General features: G+C 37.9%; 1 protein-coding gene across 4 annotated transcripts in view; it reads left to right on the forward strand.

Moving 5' to 3' along the window:
- STARD9 (StAR related lipid transfer domain containing 9) overlaps positions 1-22,807 on the forward strand; it is a 139,214-nt gene that overhangs the window by 55,024 nt on the left and 61,383 nt on the right. For 2 of the 4 annotated variants that reach the window (XM_079127719.1, XM_079127722.1), the window contains exons 4-8: positions 6,096-6,212; positions 7,486-7,518; positions 7,606-7,664; positions 9,690-9,802; positions 22,631-22,700. In XM_079127719.1, coding sequence (XP_078983845.1) covers positions 6,096-6,212; positions 7,486-7,518; positions 7,606-7,664; positions 9,690-9,802; positions 22,631-22,700 — 392 coding nt within the window. Of the gene's footprint in view, positions 1-2,333; positions 2,460-6,095; positions 6,213-7,485; positions 7,665-9,689; positions 9,803-22,630; positions 22,701-22,807 lie in introns of all 4 variants that reach the window. The other 2 variants (XM_079127720.1, XM_079127718.1) reach the window with 2 other exon arrangements.

Consider the following 22,807-nt stretch of genomic DNA (forward strand, 5'->3'; position numbering starts at 1 on the left):
AGTCGCCCAGAATTATTGTGTTGTGGTCTATGTGATTCTTGAAATTGAGAAGGATTTGTTTGATGTACAGGGATGCACCATTGTTTGGGGCATAAATATTTACTATCGTTATGTCTTCCTGATTTATGGTTCCCTTAAGCAGTAGGAAATGTCCTTCTTTATCCATTCTGACTAACTTTGGTTTGAAGTCCACTTTATCTGATATAAGGATGGAAACTCCCGCTTTTTTACTAGGTCCATGTGCATGGTAGGTTTTTTCCTATCCTTTCACCTTTAGTCTGTGGATGTCTTTTTCTATGAGATGAGTCTCTTGCAGGCAGCATATTGTTGGGTCTTTCTTTTTAATCCATTCTGCCAGTCTATGTCTTTTGATTGATGAGTTTAGGCCATTAACGTTCAGGGTTATTATTGAGAAATGATTTGTATCCCCAGTCATTTGGCTTATGTTTGGTTTTTAAGTTGGCTTGGTTTCTCCTTTGAGTGGTTTTTCTCTAAGGTAGTTCCTCCTTTTGCTGACCTCCATTGTTGTTTTTCATTTCCTCCTCATGGAATATTTTGTTGAGAACATTCTGTAGCACAGGCTTTCTATTTGTAAATTTTTTAACTTTTGTTTATCATGGAAGGATTTTATTTCATCTTCAAATCTGAAGGTTATTTTTGCTGGGTATAAGATTCTTGGTTGGCAACCGTGTTCTTTCAGAGCTTGAAATATGTTGGGCCAGGCCCTTCTAGCTTTTAGAGTCTGGGTTGAGAAGTCGGCTGCTATCCGTATTGGTCTCCCCCTATATGTAATCTGATGCTTTTCTCTCGCAGCCTTCAAAATCCTATCTTTATTTTGAATAGGCATTTTCATTATAATGTGCCTTGGTGTGGATCTGTTGTGATTCTGTGCATTTGGTGTTCTGCAAGCCTCTTATATTTGATTTTCCATTTCATTCTTCGGGTTTGGGAAATTTTCTGATATTATTTCATTGAATAAGTTGTTCATTCCTTTGGTTTGTATCTCTGTGCCTTCCTCAATCCCAATAATTCTTAAATTTGGTCTTTTCATGATGTCCCATAGTTCTTGGAGATTCTGTTCATGATTTCTTACCATCTTCTCTGTTTGGGCGACTTTATTTTCAAGATTAAATATTTTGTCTTCATTGTCTGAGGTTCTGTCTTCCAAGTGGTCTAGTCTTTTGGTGATGCTTTCCATTGAATTTTTTATTTGGTTTATTGTCTCCTTCATTTCAAGGATTTCCGTTTGTTTTTTTTTTTGAGAATCTCTCTTTGTTGAAATGATGTTTTGCTTCCTGCAGGTGCTCTTTCAGCTTATTGGTATTATCATTCATTGCCTGCATTTGCTGTCTTATCTCATCCTTTGCTTTGTGAATCATCTTAATCATGTATAATCTGAAGTCCTTTTCTGACATTTCTTCTAACATACTGTCATTAGATTCTATTACTATAGAATCTAGATTTGTTTGGATCATTTTCTTCCCTTGTTTTTTCATGTTGTTCATGTATCTTCCCCTCTAGCGCAGCAGATCTGGGGTATTGCAGATTTCTCCCTTTTAGGCTTATAGGGGCCCTATAGGTTTGCAAAACCCTTTCTTTAAGGGGAGATCAATATTAGCAGTGCCCAAATCAGACACTATGCAATCCTAGACCAAATAGCCCCTATGGGGACAATAACATCATGTAAATAAGGGAGAAAGCGACTCTGAGGGAACAGGTAAACAGAAGGAAAAGAAAGCAACAAATGTAAAGAAATAAAAACTTAATTTTTTTTTTAAATGAGAGAAAAGAAAATCTACTGTATAATAGTCATATACTAATGAAACCTCCCAGTGTTCAGTAGCCTTATGTATGAGAGGTACCTGACAATGAGCTTCAAGCCTCCAGCAGGCGTCTCAGGATGGGATTTGCCCCACCCGAAGATCGGAGCTGCGGCTTCCAGGATTATCCAAGATGGCTGCTCTGGCTTCGAAATGTGTTGGCAAATGGGGAGCTGCAGCTCAGGGGTGGATGTGGTCTCCTGGAGGTCCTGGAGACAGGATGCAGTTGGTCCTACAGGGGTCCTGGAGGTCGGGTGTGTTTGGTGTGGTTGTGGGATCCTGGAGGCCGGGTGCAATCAGTTGGTCTAGGTTCCCGGTGATAGGGCGCAGTCAGTTGGTCTGGGGGTCCTGGTGGCAGAGAGCAGTCAGTTGATGTGAGGGCCCCAGAGGCAGGGAGTGATCGGTCGGGCTGAGGGATCCTGGAGACGGGACTCAGTCAGTCCGGCCAGGGGTCCTACAGGGCCTGGCTGTTGTCTCAAAATGGCCTTTTAAATTTATTTTTATCTTATGCAGATAACTCTGACTTCAAATAAGTGGTGCTGAAGTCTCCTTTTCTGTACTATCACAAGAGGAGATGGGTCAGTAGATACACAGATAGTATCAACTTTACCTCATCATCTCCAGTGATGAGAAGTGTAGGTATGTGCCACTCAGGGTTCCTTAAATTTTTTTTTGTTTGTTTGTTTCAGTACTGAGGATTGAACCCAGGGGAATTCTGCTACTAAGCTGTGTACCCTGCTCTTTTAATTTTTAATTTTTAGACAGGGTCTTGCTGAGTTGCTAAGGCTGGCCTTGAAGTTGTGATCCTCCTGCCTCAGCTTCTCAAGTAGCTGAGATTACAGGTGTGTATCACTGTTCAATATTTAATTATTTTGAACATTTTGTCACCTTAAGTTGGAACTGTGTGATTTTGTATTGTTATTTTTTTTATGAGTCTACTTGGGATAGAAAACAATACATAAATGGAAAGAACTATAAACCTACCCCAAACAAACCTATCAGTGAAAAATTCCTTTAGGAAAATATAAACCTTAAATAGTCATGGAATCTCCAGAGGTGAGGTTCATTCTCATTGGATTTAAGAAGGGTTTGCCTGATTATGTTGCTAATATCTCTCCAATAAGCAGGGCGTTCCATTCCTTAAGATTTATCTTGTTGAACCTATTTTTTAATGGACTATTTTTAAAGCAGTTTTCAGTTCATAGCAAAATTAAGCAGAAAGTACATAGAGTTCTCATATACCCTCTACCCCCTTGTGTAGAACTGCCTCCACTGACAGCATCCTGCTGCCACAGTATACATTTATTACCAACTGTGAACATACATTAGCACATCATTATCGTCCAAAGTCCATAATTTACCTGTGGGTTCACACCTTTTCATATATTTGCTATGTATGTGTCTTCTTTGGTAAGATATCTTTTGAAATATTTTGCCCATTTTTTATTAGGTTGTTTCTTTTGTGTATTTTGGGTACCTAGTCCTTTATCATATATGTCTTTTGCAAATATTTTCTCCCAGTGTGTGGCTTGTCTTGTTCTTTTGAAAACTTCTTTAAAAAAATCCCCATTCCTAGATTCAGTCGAATTTAGGATATTGGGTATTGCTAGGCTTTTGGTTTGGGCTTTAAGTTCTAGGAGTCCTCATACGGCAGCATCTACTGGACTGTCACCTATTTAGCTAGTACTTTAAAAAATTGAAAGTGCTTTATTACATTCATTCTGTCTAATGCTTCCTCCTACTCATACCCCAGGAAAAAATAGACTGCCCATTTCTCCTGAACTGTGACCCTGCATCTTCAGATTCCTGTTCAGTGGCTTCTTTTAGCTTTCAAATTGTTCTTGGTGTTCACAGTGAGTTATTTCCTTCTGTTTCACTTTATTATCATGGGGAGAGTGGAACATGGTGCTATCTGGCCCCGAGATACTCTATCTCAGGCTGTGGTTTTTCTAGGAATGTTTAATCAGCTCTTCCCCACAGTTCTTAAAGAATAGTTGGTATATCTTGATAGTTTCTATGAATCTCAGGTTTGCAACCTAGTGATTTTGACTGTTAACATCTTTTACACTGAGGTAAAATTGTCTCTTCAAAGATATTTACATGAAACTTGCAGGCAATTATTTGAATTTGAATAATGACATGGACAAAGTAACATTATTTATTTTTTCATAATCCTTACTTTGTGCTCAGCTGTGCATGAGCTATGGGAAGAAATAACACTGAGATCTAGATGTGGCCTTGCTCTGTCTGCTCCTCTGTTCCCACCTCCTGCTGGGGCACTAGAATTAAAGGGGGAGTTTTATGAGAAATTTTCCAACCAAATAAATGGACAGCAACCAATTTACATGGTCTGTTGCAAAGAAACATACCCCTCCTTCTTCAAACTGTGGAAATTTCACCCAGCCAGATTTCAGGAGGCAAATGACCTTACTAAATGTTCAGCTTTGCTAACATAGAGTTAGTGAGTAGAGAGGACTGCTAGCAATATGGGGGGAGGGAGTGGGAATTATACAAGGTCCAAGTCTTTCACTGCACCCTGGATTCTTTTGGCCTTATGCCAGAATATTGGAAGCATTAAAAAAACAAACAAAACAAATAGTTCACTGGCCAAGAACCATAACTGCAGCTGCTAAAACACAGAACCAGTAGCGTTATCTTGACTTAGTTAACTCCTGTGTTTGTGCCTGTTGTCCCTGCTTTCATGTATGATCTCACTTAATCGTCACGATTTTTGTTATATAGGTACAAAATATCTATTTTAGAGCTAGAGGAACTGAGGTGTACAGTATTTAAGTAACTTGCCAAAGAACACACAGCTTTGAAGTGAAAGAATCATACTACAATTTGGAGATGTATCAGATAATTCACAGAATTGAAAGGAAAATTGGAAAAATGGTCAGGAAAACCTGGGACCCCAGGTAGCAGGGAATCCAGGCAAAACCATAGCACAAAATAGTCTGACTGAACACCACACTAGGCACTTCTGCCGCTGTATGTTCAGCTTCATGCACTACTGTTGAACTCTTGGAGATTTATCAATTACTGCTTTGTTTTTGCATCTTTCTTTCAAAACTCATGTGGGAACATCTACATAGTTGGTGAGCCTCATTTCATGTGCCAGTGCTCTAGCTGCCAGAAAGTGAAGAGCGTTATCTGGCTTGCTTAGCTTTTGTAGTAGAGGATTGGGCCCCGCTTGCCACTAAGACTGACATATTCAGAGAATTCCCCCCAGATTGGAAGAGTATTTCAATGCTGAGCAACAACTATACAAAGATCAAGGTCAGCTCTACCAGGTGCTGGTAGACATCCATGTGCATACTGCCGTAGAAAGGTTAAACTGGGAAACTCTGCCTTCCTCATAAGCCTGGCTGTTTTTTCCTGAGACCAGGGCTCCTATTTGAATCCAGTAGGACCTTCAGTCAGTACACAAAGTTCACTGAGTAACAAGAACTGACTATCATAGAGCTAAATGACCAACAGAACCATCCAGCTATCCGGGGTAATCGAGGAGAAAACATGCAGTGAACTCATGGGGAAAACCCTAATTTCTGAGTTTAACTGAGACTTAGAGTGGTGTCTTTAGACCTTGAATTTACATGTTGCTGGGTAATGTTTCACTGTAGATTTATCCACTTAAGCATAGCAAACATTTTCTTGTCATGAGAGGGCAAAATAATTCTTTTGCCAGCATGTCTTTTACCTTTTTCTAGACTCTTTTCCTTAAGACTAGGGATCATGGCCAGGTGTGATGGCACACAACCTGTAATCCCAGTGACTTGGGAGACTGAAAGAGGAGAATTGCAAGTTCATTGGCAGCCTGAGCAACTTAGCAAGGTCCTAAGCAACTTAGCAAGACCCTGTCTTAAAATTAAAAATAAAAAATGGGGCCTAGGGTTGTAGCTCGATGGTAGAGCACTTGCTTAGCACATGTGAGATCCTGGGTTTGATCCTCAGCACCTCATAAATAAAATAAAGGTATTGTGTTCATCTACAACTAAAAGAAAATTAAAAAGTAAAAATAAAAAAGGGCTGAGGATAGATCAGTGGTACAGCGCCCCTGGATTAAATCCCCAGTATAAAAATATAAAAATAAAAATATTTGAATGACTGAATTTTCCTTAGCCATCTTTATTCTAAAGTTGAATTGATTCTTGTGAAATGGTGGAAATTTATATTCAGGTGTGTTTGAAATATTTTGTAAATTTTTAGATTAAAAAATAATTTTAAATCTGCTATGGGTAGGACCAATGACATGCTCTGCTTTTGTTGCCATAGGTGTTTCAGGACTTGGGAACTGAAGTACTCTCTGGAGCTGCCAGAGGCTACAACATATGCCTTTTTGCCTATGGGCAGACAGGCTCTGGGAAGACATATACCATGCTGGGGACCCCAGTGAGTATTAGTATTGCAATGATGTTTCTAAAGTCACGGCAAACCTATATCTTGTGTCGTCCTTGCAAATGTGAAATAGAATGTGATTTCCTTTGCTAGTCATCTTTAAGAAAATTTGATGAACCCTTTTCTATACTAAAAATGTATTTTAAAAAATTTTTTATAGTTGTAATATGGACAAAATGCCTTTATTTTTATGTGGTATAGTCTCAAACCCAGTGACTCACACATGCTAGGCAAGTGTTCTGCCACTGAGCTACAGCCTCATCCCTTTAAAATGGATTTTTTTTATCACTTTAATTGAAAGATAAACTTTGATTAGCCTGTTTATTCAACCCTGAAGAATCTTAGGATTTTACAACTCCCTTTGACAAAGGTGTCCTTGTCAGTCCTACTGAATTTGTTATATTATTTCCAAATTCATTGCTTGAAACTTTTTATCACCCTTGTTGTCACCACTAAAAGGCTACTGGTGTTAGATCTGTGTATTAGAAGGAAGCAGGAAAACTAGCTTCTGGACTAGGGGCTTTAAAAATATTTAGGTTTTAATGAGTACTTTGCTTTATTTAGGAGGGCAGCATTCGCTAAGAATACCTGTGCTTTAGAAGAATCCCAGGGAGATGAACTTGTGTAAAGCACGACAGATAATATTATACAGGGACATTCTCTGAGATACTATTCTCCTGAAAGATTATCCTGCTGCCTTAGGCCTGATTCATCCCTTAAAAATGGATGAATTTTCATCTGTGTTTAGTGTGTTTTCATGTATTTGAAATTAAAAGAAGAAATTGTCCACTAAACCAAAGGATATGAAGCCCTTAACCTGAATATAAGATGAAAAAAGATGCTGCTTTTTTCTAGATATAGATGTATGTTTTGGACACCGAGGTTTTCTAGTATTCCCATATAGGGATATCCTGTATAGGAATCTAGGAGGTAGGGGTCTAGGAGGGACCACATTAGTAAAGTGGGTATATGCAAGAAGGACGTAGTCTTTATTGCATGAAAGCACATATCTAAGTTTGCCAGTTCTTCTTTTCTTCTTTCTTATGGTGGGGTCTGACTCACTCAGTGCATTCCTCCCTTTAGGGTCTCTTGATGACAGGGATGCATAAGTTTTCTATATTCTTCTAGTGAAACTGCCTAAAGTAAAGAGGCTAACACAAAGATTCCATGTGCCCATCTTCCATGCTGAGTTGTATTCTGGGGTATTGGGTGGTAGAGAGCATTGCCTGGAATAAACAATAATTCTTCCCTTTCTTCTGTTCTTCAGGCCTCTGTTGGGCTGACACCACGGATATGTGAGGTACTGACTCTTTTAACTGGATTCTCTCAAAGTAGGTCTCCTTTGTCTAATCCTTTCAATGAAATCCCAACCCTGTGGTTTGTGCAGGGTCTCTTCACCAAGAAAGACTGTGCCTCATTGCCTTCTTCCTGTAGGATAAAAGTAAGGTAAGAATTTGTCAGTCGCCAAGGACCTAAAATGTTCTGTCATTTCAAATTTTGGCATGTTCAGCTGTCCTCTCTTTGCTTCCAGAGTCACCATAGGATGGAGCGAAGCCAAAGAAGACCCATCCTGTAGAAGGGAGATGAGAAACAATTAGGTTCTTAAGTTATAGAAAACTTAATTCCCTACCCTTGAACTTAATAAGCAGGCATCTCCTTCTGTGGCTTAGCTTACCCTGGCTAGGGTTCTAAGGTTTAATACTAGATTTTGAGATTTCTTTTTCCAATCTTCTACTGGATGGTTTTGCAGGGACGTGATTCTCAAACTCTAGTTCTCAGACTGAGACCTTCTTTTCTAAGATAAAATTTTAACCAATTTGTAGTGATATGTTGATGTAAGGTTACCAATTTCTGTTTAAGTTTCATTTAAACCTAGTTTGCTTCCTTCCTTTATTCCCTTATTCTATGTTCAGTGTTCTTTTTTAAAAAAATTAAGATGCAATTCACCTACCATAAACTGCCTGTACCATAAAATTTTGAAGTATATAGTTTAGTGATTTTTACAATATTTCTGAGATTATACAAGCATCACCCACTAGTTCTAGAACATTTTCATCACCCCTGAAGGAACAAATATTCTTTCTTAATAATTAAGTGATCATGAGTGTTATTTTTATTTTTTGGTACTGGGGATTGAACACAAGGGTGTTTAACCACTGAGCAACATTCCCAGCCCTTTTTTTATATTTTATTAGACACAGGGTCTCACTGAGTTGCTCAGCATCTCACTGTTGCTGAGGCTGGCTTTGAACTTGCCATCCTCCTGCCTCAGCCTTCTTAGCTGCTGGGATTACAGGCATGCACCACCGCACCCAGCATGAATGTTATTTTTAAAAATTATAAGTGTACAAAATAAAAATTTACAAACCTCTTAAGTGTATATTTACATATGAATGTACACATACCCAGAGACACACCCACATTTTACTGTTCATTGTCCATAACATCTGGGAACAGCTGTGTCAAGAGATAACTGGAATTCCTATGTTTAGATAAGAGAATGTTAAGGAGAAAAAATTTATGGGACAAGGATGAATATAGTTCAGCTTTGAACTGAAGCCTCTCTTTCTGACTCCACAGGCAATCATCTATGATCTGATGAGAAAGATCTTTCTGTGAGAAGGATACTTTCTTGTTTCATAAAATCTTAACTGTTTTTCTTTTCTTTCCTTTTTTTATTTGCCTTTGGTGCTGGGGATTGAACCGAGTAGCTCTTTGCCACTGAGCTATATCTCCAGCCCTTTTTATTTATTTATTTATTTATTTATTTATTTATTTATTTTTTGAGACAGGATGTCACTAAGTTGCCCAGACTGGCCTGAAATTTTTGATCCTCCTGCCTCAGCCTCCTAAGTCACTGTGATTACAGGCATGTGCCACTATAACCAGCTCTTTACTGGTTTTAATCAAGGATTTTAACTGCTTTAAAAAGAAAAACAGAATAAAATGCCAGTAGATAGAGCATAACTTATATGTAATCCCAGTGTATAAAACAGATGGGAATTGCCCTACTTAAAGCAGAGATAAGAACTGGAACCCTTCCTTCCTAATTAGTTTCCCTCACTGATCAACAGTGGCCCCTGGGATGCCTTCATAGAACAATAGAAGGGTCACATTTCAAAATCACTCAAGAAACATACTCTATAGATTGTGTGCCATTGAGACCTGATCAGGGCACAGTCTAGTGGCCACGTACTCTAGAAATCATGCTGAAATAGTGCCTCAAGGGCTAAGCTCAAATAAGCACTGATAATTCTAAACCTAAAACTGTGAAGTGATGAAAGCCATCGCTCAAAACTCTATCGTAAGCATGTGGAAAGACACACGAGGAGGAGCCCTGGCTTGATCAAAGGCTTAGATTGTCAGAGGCATAGCTGGAAAAGGAACCTAAAACATTCTGATTTTTGGCTTAGTATTTTTTCCTTCTTTTTTCAAAATCTAATTATGTTGCCTTTCTCTCCTTGTCTTTAGTTTTCTGGAAATCTATAATGAACGGGTGCGGGATCTGTTAAGGCAATCTAATCAGAAGAAGTCCTATACCCTGCGGGTCAGGGAGCATCCAGAAATGGGGCCCTATGTGCAAGGTGAGCTATTGTGGTCCTGGAAATCAGAAATCACACTGAAGTCTAGGAAGCTCTCCAAATGTTCACTATTTCATTCAACCTATTTGTAATAAAAATTTACTATATGCCAGTTGCTATATCTAGTAGGCACTGGATATATAATGATAAACAGAAAAGACATGGTCCTGCCCTCACAGATAAGCTTAAAGTTTAGTGGAAGAGAGTCAGAAAACAAACACTTAATTGCAAGTTGTGATAAAGGTTAATAAAAATATAAGTAGATGAGTGATGGAAAAGAACCTTGGGAGGTATAGGTGACCTACCTGTATGAGTGGTCTGCAAAGCTTCTCTGAGGAGATAGCACTAAAACTGAGACCTGAAGGGAGCATAGGAGCCAGTCCCATTGAGAACCATGACACAAGGAGAGATGTGTTTCAGGTAGGGACAGCAGTGTAATCTATAGTTCTGTGAGGCCACTTGGTGTTTTCAAGGAGGCCAGAGTGGCTAAAGCATGGTGAATGAGGGGAAAGGACTCTGAAATAGGTTAGGTCTGCAGGTGCCAGATCTGATAGGGCCTTTACTAGTTCCTGGGTCTCCTTTCCAGAGTACTTTCTCTTCCATTGGTGATGATCCCTGGGAGGATGGGAAAGATGAGTAGATGTTGGACATGAGACAGCACTGAAGTTTAGTACCATATGTCTTATTTCCTTAGGTTAGGTCCTGCTGATAAGTAGGAAAATTTAGGTTCTTTAGTGGAAGAAATTTTTATACTTTAGGATGCTTATAAGAAGTAACATATAAATGTTAAATTTCTAGTCTCATAGTAGTATGCTAATTTAAATCCTGATAAGGGACATGAAAGATCAATAGCTGTCTCTTCTGGTCAGGCATGGCCAATAAATGACCAAGCCAGTGTGACAGTCACTGATTCTGTGTTTGTCTTTTCCTGAATGTTTCATCATAAATGGCAGCCTGGAAATAACAAAAACATTTACTTTGCTAAGAGCTACTTTGTGAACTTCTGTGTAAAGTTTCATATAACTTTCTATGTAAAGCAATACTTTTCAAGGCAAATCACAAGTTGATACAGAATGTCATAATGTCTCGTCTCAAAATATCCTTTTATTTTCTAGTGGGAGTGAGCAAGCAGAGGAGACCTCAGATACAGTACAAATGTCCTTGTACAAAAGACAAACTATGTAAAAAGTTACGAGACATTCCCAAAGTTACACTGCAAGTTGGGGCAATGTTGGAACTAGGAACCTTACTTAGGACTGGAATATAGGAATGGAACTGTATATTGGGAACCTGGCAGGAGACCTAGGATCATAGATTCTTTGATTGGCATAGTTCCTGAAACCTAGAAAACATATGAACTCATATAAAGTCAGAGCTTGAGTCACATACCCAACAATGACAGGATCTGGACTAAAATCTCAGGGCTCCTGATGCAGAGCACAGGGCTCTTTTGAGAACATTTTATAAAGTGAACCCTTGGGAGAGGGAAGGAGTTTTGGTAGAAATTAAGTTCTCCAGCAGCAAAGAGTTTTAAGTCCTTTAAGTTATAGGTCTCTTAAAGTCACTTAGGACTTTCTGAAACCATTACAAATATGTGAACATGGACTGGGGTTGTGACTCAGTGGTAGAGTGCTTGCTTAGCATGTGTGATAAACTGGGTTCAGTTTTCAGCACTGCATATAAATAAGTAAAATAAAGGTCCATTGACAAGTAAAATAATATTTAAAAAAAAAACATAGGTGAACATTTCTGCTATTTTGGGGGGGTGGTTTTCCTGGAGCTTGAACCCAGGGGTGCTTTCCCACTGAACTACATAACCAGCCCTTTTTATTTTTTATTTTGAGAAAGGGTCTCACAGAGTTGCTTAGGACCTCACTGAATTTGTTGAGGCTGGCCTTGAACTTGTGATCCTCCTGTGTAAGGTTCTTGAGTTGCTGTGATTATAGGCTATTTCTGCTACTTAGTGAAGGAGTCATTGGCTCAAAAATAGCAGAGCCAGAGGGCTGGGGATATAGCTCAGTTCGTAGAGTGCTTGCCTATCAAGCACAAGGCCCTGGGTTCAGTCCCCAGCTCTGCAAAAATAAATAAATAAATAAATAAATAAATAAATAAATAAATAAATAAATAAATAAATAAATAAATAAATAAATAATATAGCAGAGCCAGCCTTGGAAGCTGAAGCCATTAGTAGTCACAATGAATGGTGTCATTTCAATTACTAACCTCTGATGACATTTTATCCAACTTTGTATTTTTAAAGGTCTTCTTTCTTCATATATTATCTGTCTCTCAAATTCACACATTCTGTGAATATGACTCCAAAGTAGAAAGTGGTAGTTTGAGACCACTTCTTTGGGAATTCACTGAGTACCTACTAGATGCCTACATTATTCAGAGTGCTATGGGAAGTGAGAGAATATAAGGTCCTTAAATTGTTGTTCCACTACAGAATTGTGAGATGGAACATGATAGTTGCCCAAATTCAAGAAAAGAAAAGGAGTAGCCTGTCACTTTTCAATAAAATTTATTAGGCTGGGCATGGTGGTACACACCTTTAATCTTAGTTACTTAGGAGACCGAGGAAGAAAGTGTAAGCTCTGGGGCACAGTTAGCAGCCAAATAAAATCGGACAGAAAGTGACTGAAGCAAGCTTTATTGGAATTTGGCTATCTGGCGAAATTCCCCGACCCCCGGGGTTCAGCTCAAGTAGGGACCCGGAGAAAATCTTGCATGGCCCTGGCTGCCCAGGGTTTTTATAGGCTGCAATGGGAAGGGGTCCTGCTGAGTGACAGGTAGATGTTAAGGGTCAGTGGAATTTTCTAGCCCACTTGATCGGTCAGTTTTTGGCGGGCTGACCTTTGTTTCAGTTGCTCTCCTCTGCCCCCTACAGTTGCCTAAATTCCGACCTAACAGAAAGATCAAAAGTTGAAGACCAGCCTGGGCAACGTAGTGAGACCCTGTCTCAAAATTTAAAAAATAATTAGATAAGAAATTAAATCAAAGTCTGAAATGTATAGAGCCCTGTCCAAAGATCACTTAAAGGCTAGTGGGTATAGCATCTAAAGTGATAATTTAGCGAGACCAAGACAATATCATATTTTTTTGCTTTAACCTTTCTTTTATTATAAAGGAATGGGTACAAAGCAAGGAATGTTGGTGATGGGTCATTGGGGCTCTGAAAAATATGATTTTGTATTTTCTATGTATTCAATCAGAAAAAAGAAACACAAAGTCCCCTGTAATTCTTCTCCCCCCCCCCCCCCTTTTTTCTTTTCTGCACTGACTAGAACTAGTTCACTATTAAATAAAAGTTATAATGCTAGTTTGGGGGCTGGGGCTGTGTAGCTCAGTGGTAGAGCACTCGCCTAGCACATGAGGCACTGGGTCAAACCTTAGCACCACATAAAAATAAATAAATAAAGGTATTGTGTCCATCTACAACTAAAAAAAGTTTTTTTTAAAAAAGTGGTGAAGGACCAGTTTTTTGTTACTTTTTTATTTTAATTTTTTTTTTTCTTTTGCAGTGCTGGAAATCAAACCCAGAGCCTTGTGCATCAGAGGCAAGTGCTCTACCACTGAGTGGCACTGCCTGCCCCCGCCACAGAATAGATCACTTTAAAAAAAAAATCCAGCTCTTGTTATATCAGTACTTTATAAACTAAGGGTGAATTACTAGAAAAATTAAAAAGATATCTTGGTTATAAGCTCTGACTTATCTTTATTAGATTCAACAGATATGAAATTATTTTTAAAAATTTTTCTTTTTTTGTTATATAAGTTTCTTACACTCTCCATTTCTGTACTTATCTCATTGCATACCACTAAAAACTTGAGGACTAGCCCTAGTCTGTGGACCATCTTTGAGTAGCACTGCCATAGCAGATTAAGAAAATTCTCTTTTTAGTTTTGAAGAGTTTTAATTTTTTAAAAAATTTGAAACAATTCAAACTTACAAGAGAGTTGCAAGTACAAAAAGAACTTTTATCCTGAGACATTTGTCAATAAATTTCCAACCTGATGCTCTATTTCTCCTGAATATTTTAGGGCATTTTCCCTATAAACAATAATCTCCTACATAATTAAAAGAGAACCAATGGAATCAGGAAAATTAACATTTTTTAATTTAAAAAATGTTCAGGTAATATTTATTGAATACCTATGATAGGAATACATTATTTTAAAATTTTGTTTTAATTAGTTATACATGACAGTAGAATGCACTTTGACACATCGTATATATATATGGAATATACTTTCTCATTCTTCTGGTTGTACATGATGTAGAATCACAACAGTTGTGTAATCATATATGCACGTAGGGTAATAATGTCAGATTCCTTCTACCATCCTTCCTGCCCCCTTACCCCTCCCCTTCCTTCACTCTCCTCTACCTAGTCTAAAGTAACTCTATTCTTCCCTAACCCTGCCCCCTATTGTGAATTAGCATCTGCACAGTAGAGAAAACATTTGGCCTTTGGTTTTTGGGGATTGGCTTATTTTGCTTAGCATGATATTCTCCAACTCCATCCATTTACCAGCAAATCCATAATTTCATTCTACTTTAAGGCTAAGTAACACCCTATTTTGTATGAATCACATTTTCTTTATCCATTCATTGGATAAAGGTTGGTTCCATAGTTTAGCTATTGTGAACTGAGCTGCTATAAGCATTGATGTGGTTGTAGTATGCTCAGACTCGTGTCTGTTGTGATATTTCCTTGTTCATTCCGAATTTCAGTAATTTGAGTTTTCTCCCTCTTTCTCTTTGTTAGTGTGGCTAAGGGTTTATCAATTTTGTTTATTTTTTCAAAGAACCAACTATTTATTTTGTTAATTTTTCCGATTGTTTCTTTTGTTTCAATTTCATTGATTTCGGCTCTGATTTTAACTATTTCCTGTCTTCTACTACTTTTGGTGTTGGTCTGCTCTTCTTTTTCTAGGACTTTGAGCTGTAGGGTTAAGTCGTTTATTTGTTGATGTTTTTCTTCTTTTATTGAATGCGCCCCATGAGATAAATCTTCCTCTAAGTACTGCTTTCATAGTGTCCCAGAGATTTTGATATGATGTGTCTTTGTTCTCGTTTACTTCTAAGAATTTTTTTATTTCCCTCCTGATGTCCTCTGTTACCCATTCATCACATAATAGTGTATTAGTTAATCTCCAGGTATTGGAGAAGTTTCTGTTTTTTATTCTGTCATTTATTTCTAATTTCAATTCATTATGATCTGATAGAGTACAAGGTAGTATCTCTATCTTCTTGTATTTGCTAATAGTAGCTTTGTGGCATAAGACATGGTCTATTTTAGAGAAGGATCCATGTGCTGCTGAGAAGAAAGTGTATTCGCTCTTTGTTGGATGGTATATTCTATACAAGTCGGTTAAGTCTAAATTGTTGATTGTGTTATTGAGATCTATGGTTTCTTTATTCAATTTTTGTTTGGACGATCTATCCAACGGTGAGAGAGGTGTGTTAAAATCGCCTAATATTATTGTATTGTGGTCCATTTGATTTCTGGAATTGAGAAGGATTTGTTTGACTACATGGATGAGCCAATGTTCGGGGCATAGATATTTATGATTGTTATGTCTTGCTGATTTATGCTTCCTGTAAGCAGTATATAATGTCCTTCTTTATCCCTTCTGACTAGTTTTGGCTTGAAGTCCACATTATCTGATATGAGGATGGATACTCCAGCTTTTTTGCTGTGTCCGTGTGCATGGTATGTTTTTTCCCATATATCTGTTGATTGTTTGTAGATCTTCTGTGAAGTGTCTGTTCATTTCCTTAGCCCATTTGTTGATTGGATTATTTGTATTCTTGGTGTAGAGTTTTTTGAGTTCTTTATAGATTCTGGAGATTAGGCTTAAAGTCCACATTATCTGAAACGAGGATGGATACTCCAGCTGTTTTGCTGTGTCCATGTACATGGTATGTTTTTTCCCATCCTTTCACCTTTAGTCTGTGGGTATCTCTTTCTATGAGATGAGTCTCTTGCAGGCAGCATATTGTTGGATCTTTCCTTTTAATCCAATCTGCCAGTCTATGTCTTTTGATTGATGAATTCAGGCCATTAATATTCAAGGTTATTATTGAGATATGATTTGTATTCCCAGTCATTTGGCTCATTTTTGTTTTTGGACATGTTTTTCTCCTTTATTTGGCTATTCCTTTAGGCTATTTCCTCCCTTTGCTGATATGCATCATTGTTTTTCATCTCTTCCTCATGGAATATTTTGCTGAGAATGTTCTGTAATGCTGGCTTTCTTTTTGTAAATTCTTTTAGCTTTTGTTTATCATGGAAGGATTTTATTTCATCGTTAAATCTGAAGGTAATGTTTTGCTGGGTATAAGATTCTTGGTTGGCATCCATTTTCTTTCAGGGCTTGAAAAATGTTGTTCCAGGCCCGTCTAGCTTTTAGAGTCTGGATTGAAAAATCTGCTGATATCCGTATTGGTTTCCCCCTGAGTGTAATTTGGTTCTTTTCTCTCGCAGCTTTTAAAATTCTGTCTTTATTTTGTATGTTAGGTATTTTCATTATAATGTGCCTTGGTGTGGGTCTGTTGTAATTTTGTGTATTTGGAGTCCTATAAGCCTCTTGAACTTGATTTTCCATTTCATTCTTCAGATTTGGGAAATTTTTTGATATTATTTCATTGAATAGATTGTTCATTCCTTTGGTTTGTTCCTCTAAGCCTTCCTCAATCCCAGTAATTCTTAAATTTGGCCTTTTCATGATATCTCATAATTCTTATAGATTCTTTTCATGATTTCTTACCATCTTCTCTGTTTGGTCAACTTTGTTTCCAAGATTAAATATTTTGTCTTCAATGTCTGAGGTTCTGTCTTCCAGGTGTTCTATCCTATTGGTTATGCTTTCTATGGAGTTTTTAATTTGGTTTATTGTTTCCTTCATTTCAAGGATTTCTGTGTGTTTTTTTTTTTTCCAGTATCTCTAACTCTTTATTGAAATGATCTTTTGCTTCCCATATTTGCTTTTAGCTGTTGATTGGTGCGATCATTTAATGCCTGCATTTGCTCTTTCATCTTTTCCTTCAGTGCCTGCATTTGCTCATTCATCTCATCGTTTGCTTCCCTGATCATTTTAATTATGTACATTCTGAACTCCCTGTCATTTCTTCTGCAATGCTGTCATTGGGTTTTATTGATATAGCATGTAGATTTGTTTGGGACATTTCTTCCCTTGTTTTCTCATATTGGTCAGATATCAGTGGAACTTTGAGATATTGCAGATTTCCTCCATTGGCTTATAGTATCCCTGTAGATTTCAGTATATCACCTCCTAGCCTTCAGTAGCCTGAAGTCTTGGAGGAACCTGATAATGCAGTGCTTCTGAAGAAAGCTGCCCCTGGCCCGATGCCGGGTGTAGGGTTGGGAACTGGGTGTACTGGGAAAGCCTCTCACTGATTGGGTCTCCTTCGAGAAGCTGACTGTGGATGGGTCCTGCCACTGGATGGAGCCGGGCTGCTCAGGAAATCCTGTAGCTGCCTTGTCCTGTTCGGAGAAGCTGCCTGCGGACTGGGGCCCGTCACTGGGGGCTGGTGTGCACAGAAAGCCTCTCCCCGGGCGGATCTGCTCGAAGAAGCTGGCTGTGAACCGGGACCCACCGCTGGGTGTGGGACTGGGGGCTGGGTGTGCTCAGAAAGCCTCTCACTGGGCGGGTCTGCTCCGAGAAGCTGGCTGTGGACAGGGCCTGCTGCTGGATGGAGCCGGGCTGCTCGGGGAAGCCTCTTGCCGCCCTGCCCTGGGTCCGAGAAGCTGCCCACTCTCTCTGCCTGCCGCCCGGGCCAAGCTTCACCCAGTGGAAGCGACTCACCCAGCGTCTCTGAGTTGGTTCAAGTCTTTTTATACCTCCCCTTCTTGAATCCTGAGTTCTGGAGCAACAGGAGATGCAGTCATCCTCTAGTCCACCATCTTGAAATCTCTTAAGTGACTTTCCAAACAAATTATACAGCCTGCTTCCCTCACAGATGCATGTACCGTGGAAATTGGTGGAATCAGTTCAGTCCATGGTCAGCCTACTCCTTTGCTCTGAGACTGAGATAAAGTAGAACATTATGGTGGGAAGATATGGCAGAGGAAAGCTCCTTGACTCATGGCAGCCTGAAAGCAGGGAGAAAGCCCAAGTCACTTTTGAAAAAAATTTTTGGGGCTGGGGATGTAGAGTGCTTGTCTTGCAAGCACGAGGCCCTGGGTTCAATCCCCAGAACTGCAACAAGAAAAAAAAAAAAAAGAAAAAGAAAAAAGAAAGAAAGAAAAGAAGGAAAGAAAATAAATTTTTAAATTTTATTGAGACAGGGTCTTGCTAAATTGCCCTTGGCTGTCCTCAAGCTTACCATCCTCCCAAGTAGCTGAAATTACAGGCATGCAACATCATGCCTGACTAAATTCACTGGAATTTTAAGTTTTGTAAAATAAATGTTTAGCTTGTGGATTTTTTTTAATCCTTTCCACTTTTCTGATAAGTTTATTTATAGCTATAAATTTTTTTTAAATTACATAAAGAGGGCTGAGGTGGAGCTTAGTGGTAGAGTGCTCACCTTGCACAAGTTAGGCACTGGGTTCGATTCTCAGCACCACCAGAAACCAAAATAAAGGTATTGTTCATCTACAACTAAAAAAAATTTTTTTTAAATTAATGAAGTATAATCTCTTCTTGTAATTTTATTAAATGTAGGTTTTTCTTTTTTCATTTCTAACATAGGTCATCTGTACATTGTCTCATGTAAGCATGTATTAGCTTATTGCACTTGTTTTAATGCCTAGTAGTTTCATCATTTTTCAGTTTTAAAAGTATATAATTTCCATTATATCTTTTTTGGCCCATGTGTTATTTAGAAATGTTTCTTAATTTTCAAGAATTTGGAAGTTTTCTAGTTGTATTTTTGTCTTGGTTGTTCAGTTTAATAGTATTGAGATCAGAGAATATGCTCCATAAGATCTTATTCAAAAAATACTTTCTGAGCCTGGCATGATGATACATGCCTGTAATCCCAACAGCTCAGGAGGCTGAGGCAGAAGAATTACAAATCTGATGTCAGCCTCAGCAACATAATGAGGCCCTAAGCAACCTAAAGAGACCTCCTTGCACATGTTAAGCAAGAGTTCTACCATTGAGCTATGTCCCCAGCCCTTTTAAATTTTATTTTGAGACAGGGTCTTACTAAATTGCCAAGACTGACCTTGAACTTGCAAGCCTCCTGCCTTAACCTTTCAAGTAACTGGGATTAGGCATGTGTCATTGTACCCTGCACCCTCCCATATACTTTAAATCATATCTAGATAACCTGTAATATCTAATTCCATGTGAATGCTATGTAAATAGTTGTCATCTTATGTTGTTTCCTTTTTTAATTATTTTCAAATGTATTATTTTTAACTTTTTTTTCTTCAAATTTTCAGTCTACTGTTGGTCGAATCTATGGATGCAAAATTTAGGACAAGGAAGGCCAAGGTTTTCTGTAGGAGGGTCTGCTGTTGACATTGCTTTTAGTTGATTGAAAATATATTTTTTTCCCCTTTTATTATGGGTTCTTGCTGTGTTGCCCAGGCTGATCTTGAACTCATGGACTCAAACAATTCTCTTGCCTCATTCTCCCACACAGCTGGGACTTTAGGCATATACCACTGTGCCCACCTTGAAAATGTCTTTATTCCTTGTATATTCTTGGAGGAAAGTTTGCTCAGTATAGAATTTTAAGTTGATGGTTATTTTCTTTTAGAAATTAAAAATTAGCTGGGTGCTGTGGTACATGCTTGTAATCCCAGCAACTGGAGAGGCTGAGGCAGAAGAATTGCAAGTTTGAAGCCAACCTCAGCAACTTAGTGAGGCCCTAAGCAGGACCCTGTCTCAAAATAAAAAGGGCTGTGGATGTGGTTCAGTGGTAAATTACCCCTAGGTTCAATCCCCAGTGTCTCCCTGCCAAAAAAAAAATTCCATTATCTTTTACCTTTCATTGTCCCTATTAAGAATTCATCTCTGGCTGGGGTTGTGGACCAGTGGTAGAGTGCTTGTCTAGCTTGTGTGAAGCACTGAGTTCAATTTTCAGCACCCAGTGAATAGGGTCCATCAACAACTAAAAATATATAAAAGTAATTTTTAAAAAAATTCATCTCTCAATATAATTATTTTAAGATTTTTCTTTTTGTCTCTGATGTTTAGCAGTTTGTCATAAAGTTCCAGGGTATATTTAAAATCTTTGAAAAATCATACTGGGTTTTTTGAATTTTTTTATATTTACATAAAAGTATACGTATATATCTGATTTAAAATAAGTGTATTTTAATCAGTTTTGCAAAGTTCTTTGCCACTATTTTTTCTGATTTTTTTTTTTTTTTTTTTTGGTACTGGGAATTGAACCCAGGGGCACTTAACCACTGAGCCACATCCTCAGCCCCTTTTTATATTTTATTAGAGACAGGGTCTCCCTGAGTTGCTTTGGTCCTACGTTGCCGAGGCTGGCTTTGAACTCATAATCCTCCTGCCTAGCCTCCCGAGCTGCTGGAATTACAGGCATGCACCACTGTACCTGGCTTCTGATACTACTTTTATCCTATTGTGTTCTTTCCTTCTGGGACTCCAATTATAGGCATATTATATCTATTTTCTATATTCTCTGACTCTTAATCTCTATTTTTTTTTGTTTTTTTTCTGCTGAATTTTGGATATTTATGACCTATCTTCCTGTTCGCGCTAATTCTCCAGCTCTAACTTGCTACTAAACTTAAATATCAAGTTATTTTTCACTTATAGTATTTTTCATTCCTTGAACCTCCATGTGAATCTTTCATTATAGTTCCAGTTTTCTCTGAAAATATTTCTATCCTGTCTTTTTGGTCTTTGAATACAATAAACAGAGTTACTTTAAAGTTTGTCTGCTAACTCCAATATTCGAGTCTTTCTTAGGTTTCTTTCTATTACCTTTTTTTTCACCCTAGTACTAGAGATGACCAATGCCTCACACATGCTAGGCAAGTGCTTTACCACTAAGCTATATCCTCAGCTCTTTGTCTTCTTGAGATAGGTCTTGTTAAATTTCCTAGGCTGATCTTGAACTTGAGATCCTCCTCCTTCAGCTTCCTGTAACTAGAATTACAGGAGTGTGCCTCCACGCCCAATTAACTATTATTTTTGTTAATAGCATTTATGTTGCCAGATCTACTTATATGTTTGGTTTGCTATAATTTCTTTGCTAGACAGTATTTGCAAAATTGTTAATAGAATAATTTAGAGGTGTAGAACAATGATGTCTTCCTCTACAGAAAACATATTTATTTGCACTAGGTTTCTGTGCACACTAGTGGTTGAGAATCACCTCATTTTAGTTTAAGGTCTGAAAATGTTCAAAGCTTAGAAGCAGTCCTTTAAAAGGATTATTTACTTCTGATTCAACCTATTCTTGTATTATGGTCCTTTGGCTTTTTCTTTCAAAGAAGTGGAGGATCCACTTTGAATGGGCTCTGAACTCTAATCCTGTCTCCCAATTCCTGACAGTTTGTCAAAATACTCTCAGTCACTTCCCCTCAAGATTTGGAAAATGTCCTTAGGGGTATGATAAGCATCCCCAAATGTTGAATTTATCTCTCTAGTTCTCCATCTTCCCTAGTATACAGCCTGAAAAATTTTCACTATCTGGTTATCTCTCTGTGCCTTTAAGCAGATGTCTGTTTTTTATGCAGCTTTTTCTAGTAGTCTTTAGTGCTCTATATTATCTAATTTGCTATTATCAAAAGTAGAATGTCTTCCTACTCAGTTAAATTTAAGTTTAAATTCTATCATGAAAAATTTTGAATATATGCAGTGTTAGACACACTTGAATAATGACCCACATGTGCTTGTTATTCAGTTATAACCATTAATTCTTGTCCACTCCTGACTTATCTACATTGGCATTCACTTCCATCATCCTTCATTATTTTTAGGCAAATTCCAGATGTCACATCAGCCTAACTATAAACATTTTAGTATGTAACACTAAAGATAAGGACCATTAAAAAATATAACCACAAAACTATTATCACATCTAAATAATGAGAATTCCTTAATATAGTAAATCCAATAACTCTTAAAATAACTGTTAATTTTTGATACAATTGTATTTAGCAGTAGGCTTACAAAGTTACTTTTCTCTGAAACTATAATACTATATACAGATTCTCTAGAATGGTTATAAAGGCCCTTTGTGACTTGATCAATACCAGCCATATATTTTTTTTTTACATACTTAGGTTCCTTTTCACCTGTTGAAAACCTACCCATTCTGTAGTGGCTCACTTTAAGTCTTTCTACCATGGAACTTTCCGTGAATACTGCTTTGATTTCCTTGGTGTTTCTTTTATTTCTGTGGCACTTGTCTGTACTATCTTGTGTAGACAATAAAACTTCTCATGATTGTAAACTGCTGAGGCGGGAGCGATAGAATTGTGCACAGCATATATTTTATATGCCGAACCAAGTATGCCACCTTGTGGGAAGAATAGCACTGGCCCATCTCAGGAATCCTGTGGGTCAAATGAGAACATTTTGTGTAACCTGAATAACAAAATTATAAGAAATCATTAGCATAGGTATTACATGAATTCTAGATCATAATGTCTGAGGGAAGAAACCTGTGCAGAGCCCATCACCCTGTACCTAACAGTAGGTTTCCTATAAGTATTTGTTGATTTGTTATCTGAATGGAGTTAGCTATTTCCTCATCCTTTTTTATTAAATGATGTGAAAAATGAGTGATAAAGACCTACATGAAAAGGTTAAACTCTATCAAAAATTTTATTTTTATTTCTTTTATTTCCCTCATAAATATGGCAGGTCTGTCTCAACATGTAGTTACCAACTATAAGCAAGTAATTCAACTCTTGGAGGAGGGAATAGCAAACAGGTAACAGGTTTGTTTGTTCCCATAATTTTTTCCCACCTCATTCTCCTGCCCTGTGTTTTGTTCCCCTTTGGAGTGCATGACAACACTTACAACTGTCTCTGTCTGCA

Source organism: Sciurus vulgaris (assembly GCF_902686455.1).
Source record: "Sciurus vulgaris genome assembly, chromosome: 2".
Lineage (NCBI taxonomy): Eukaryota > Metazoa > Chordata > Mammalia > Rodentia > Sciuridae > Sciurus > Sciurus vulgaris.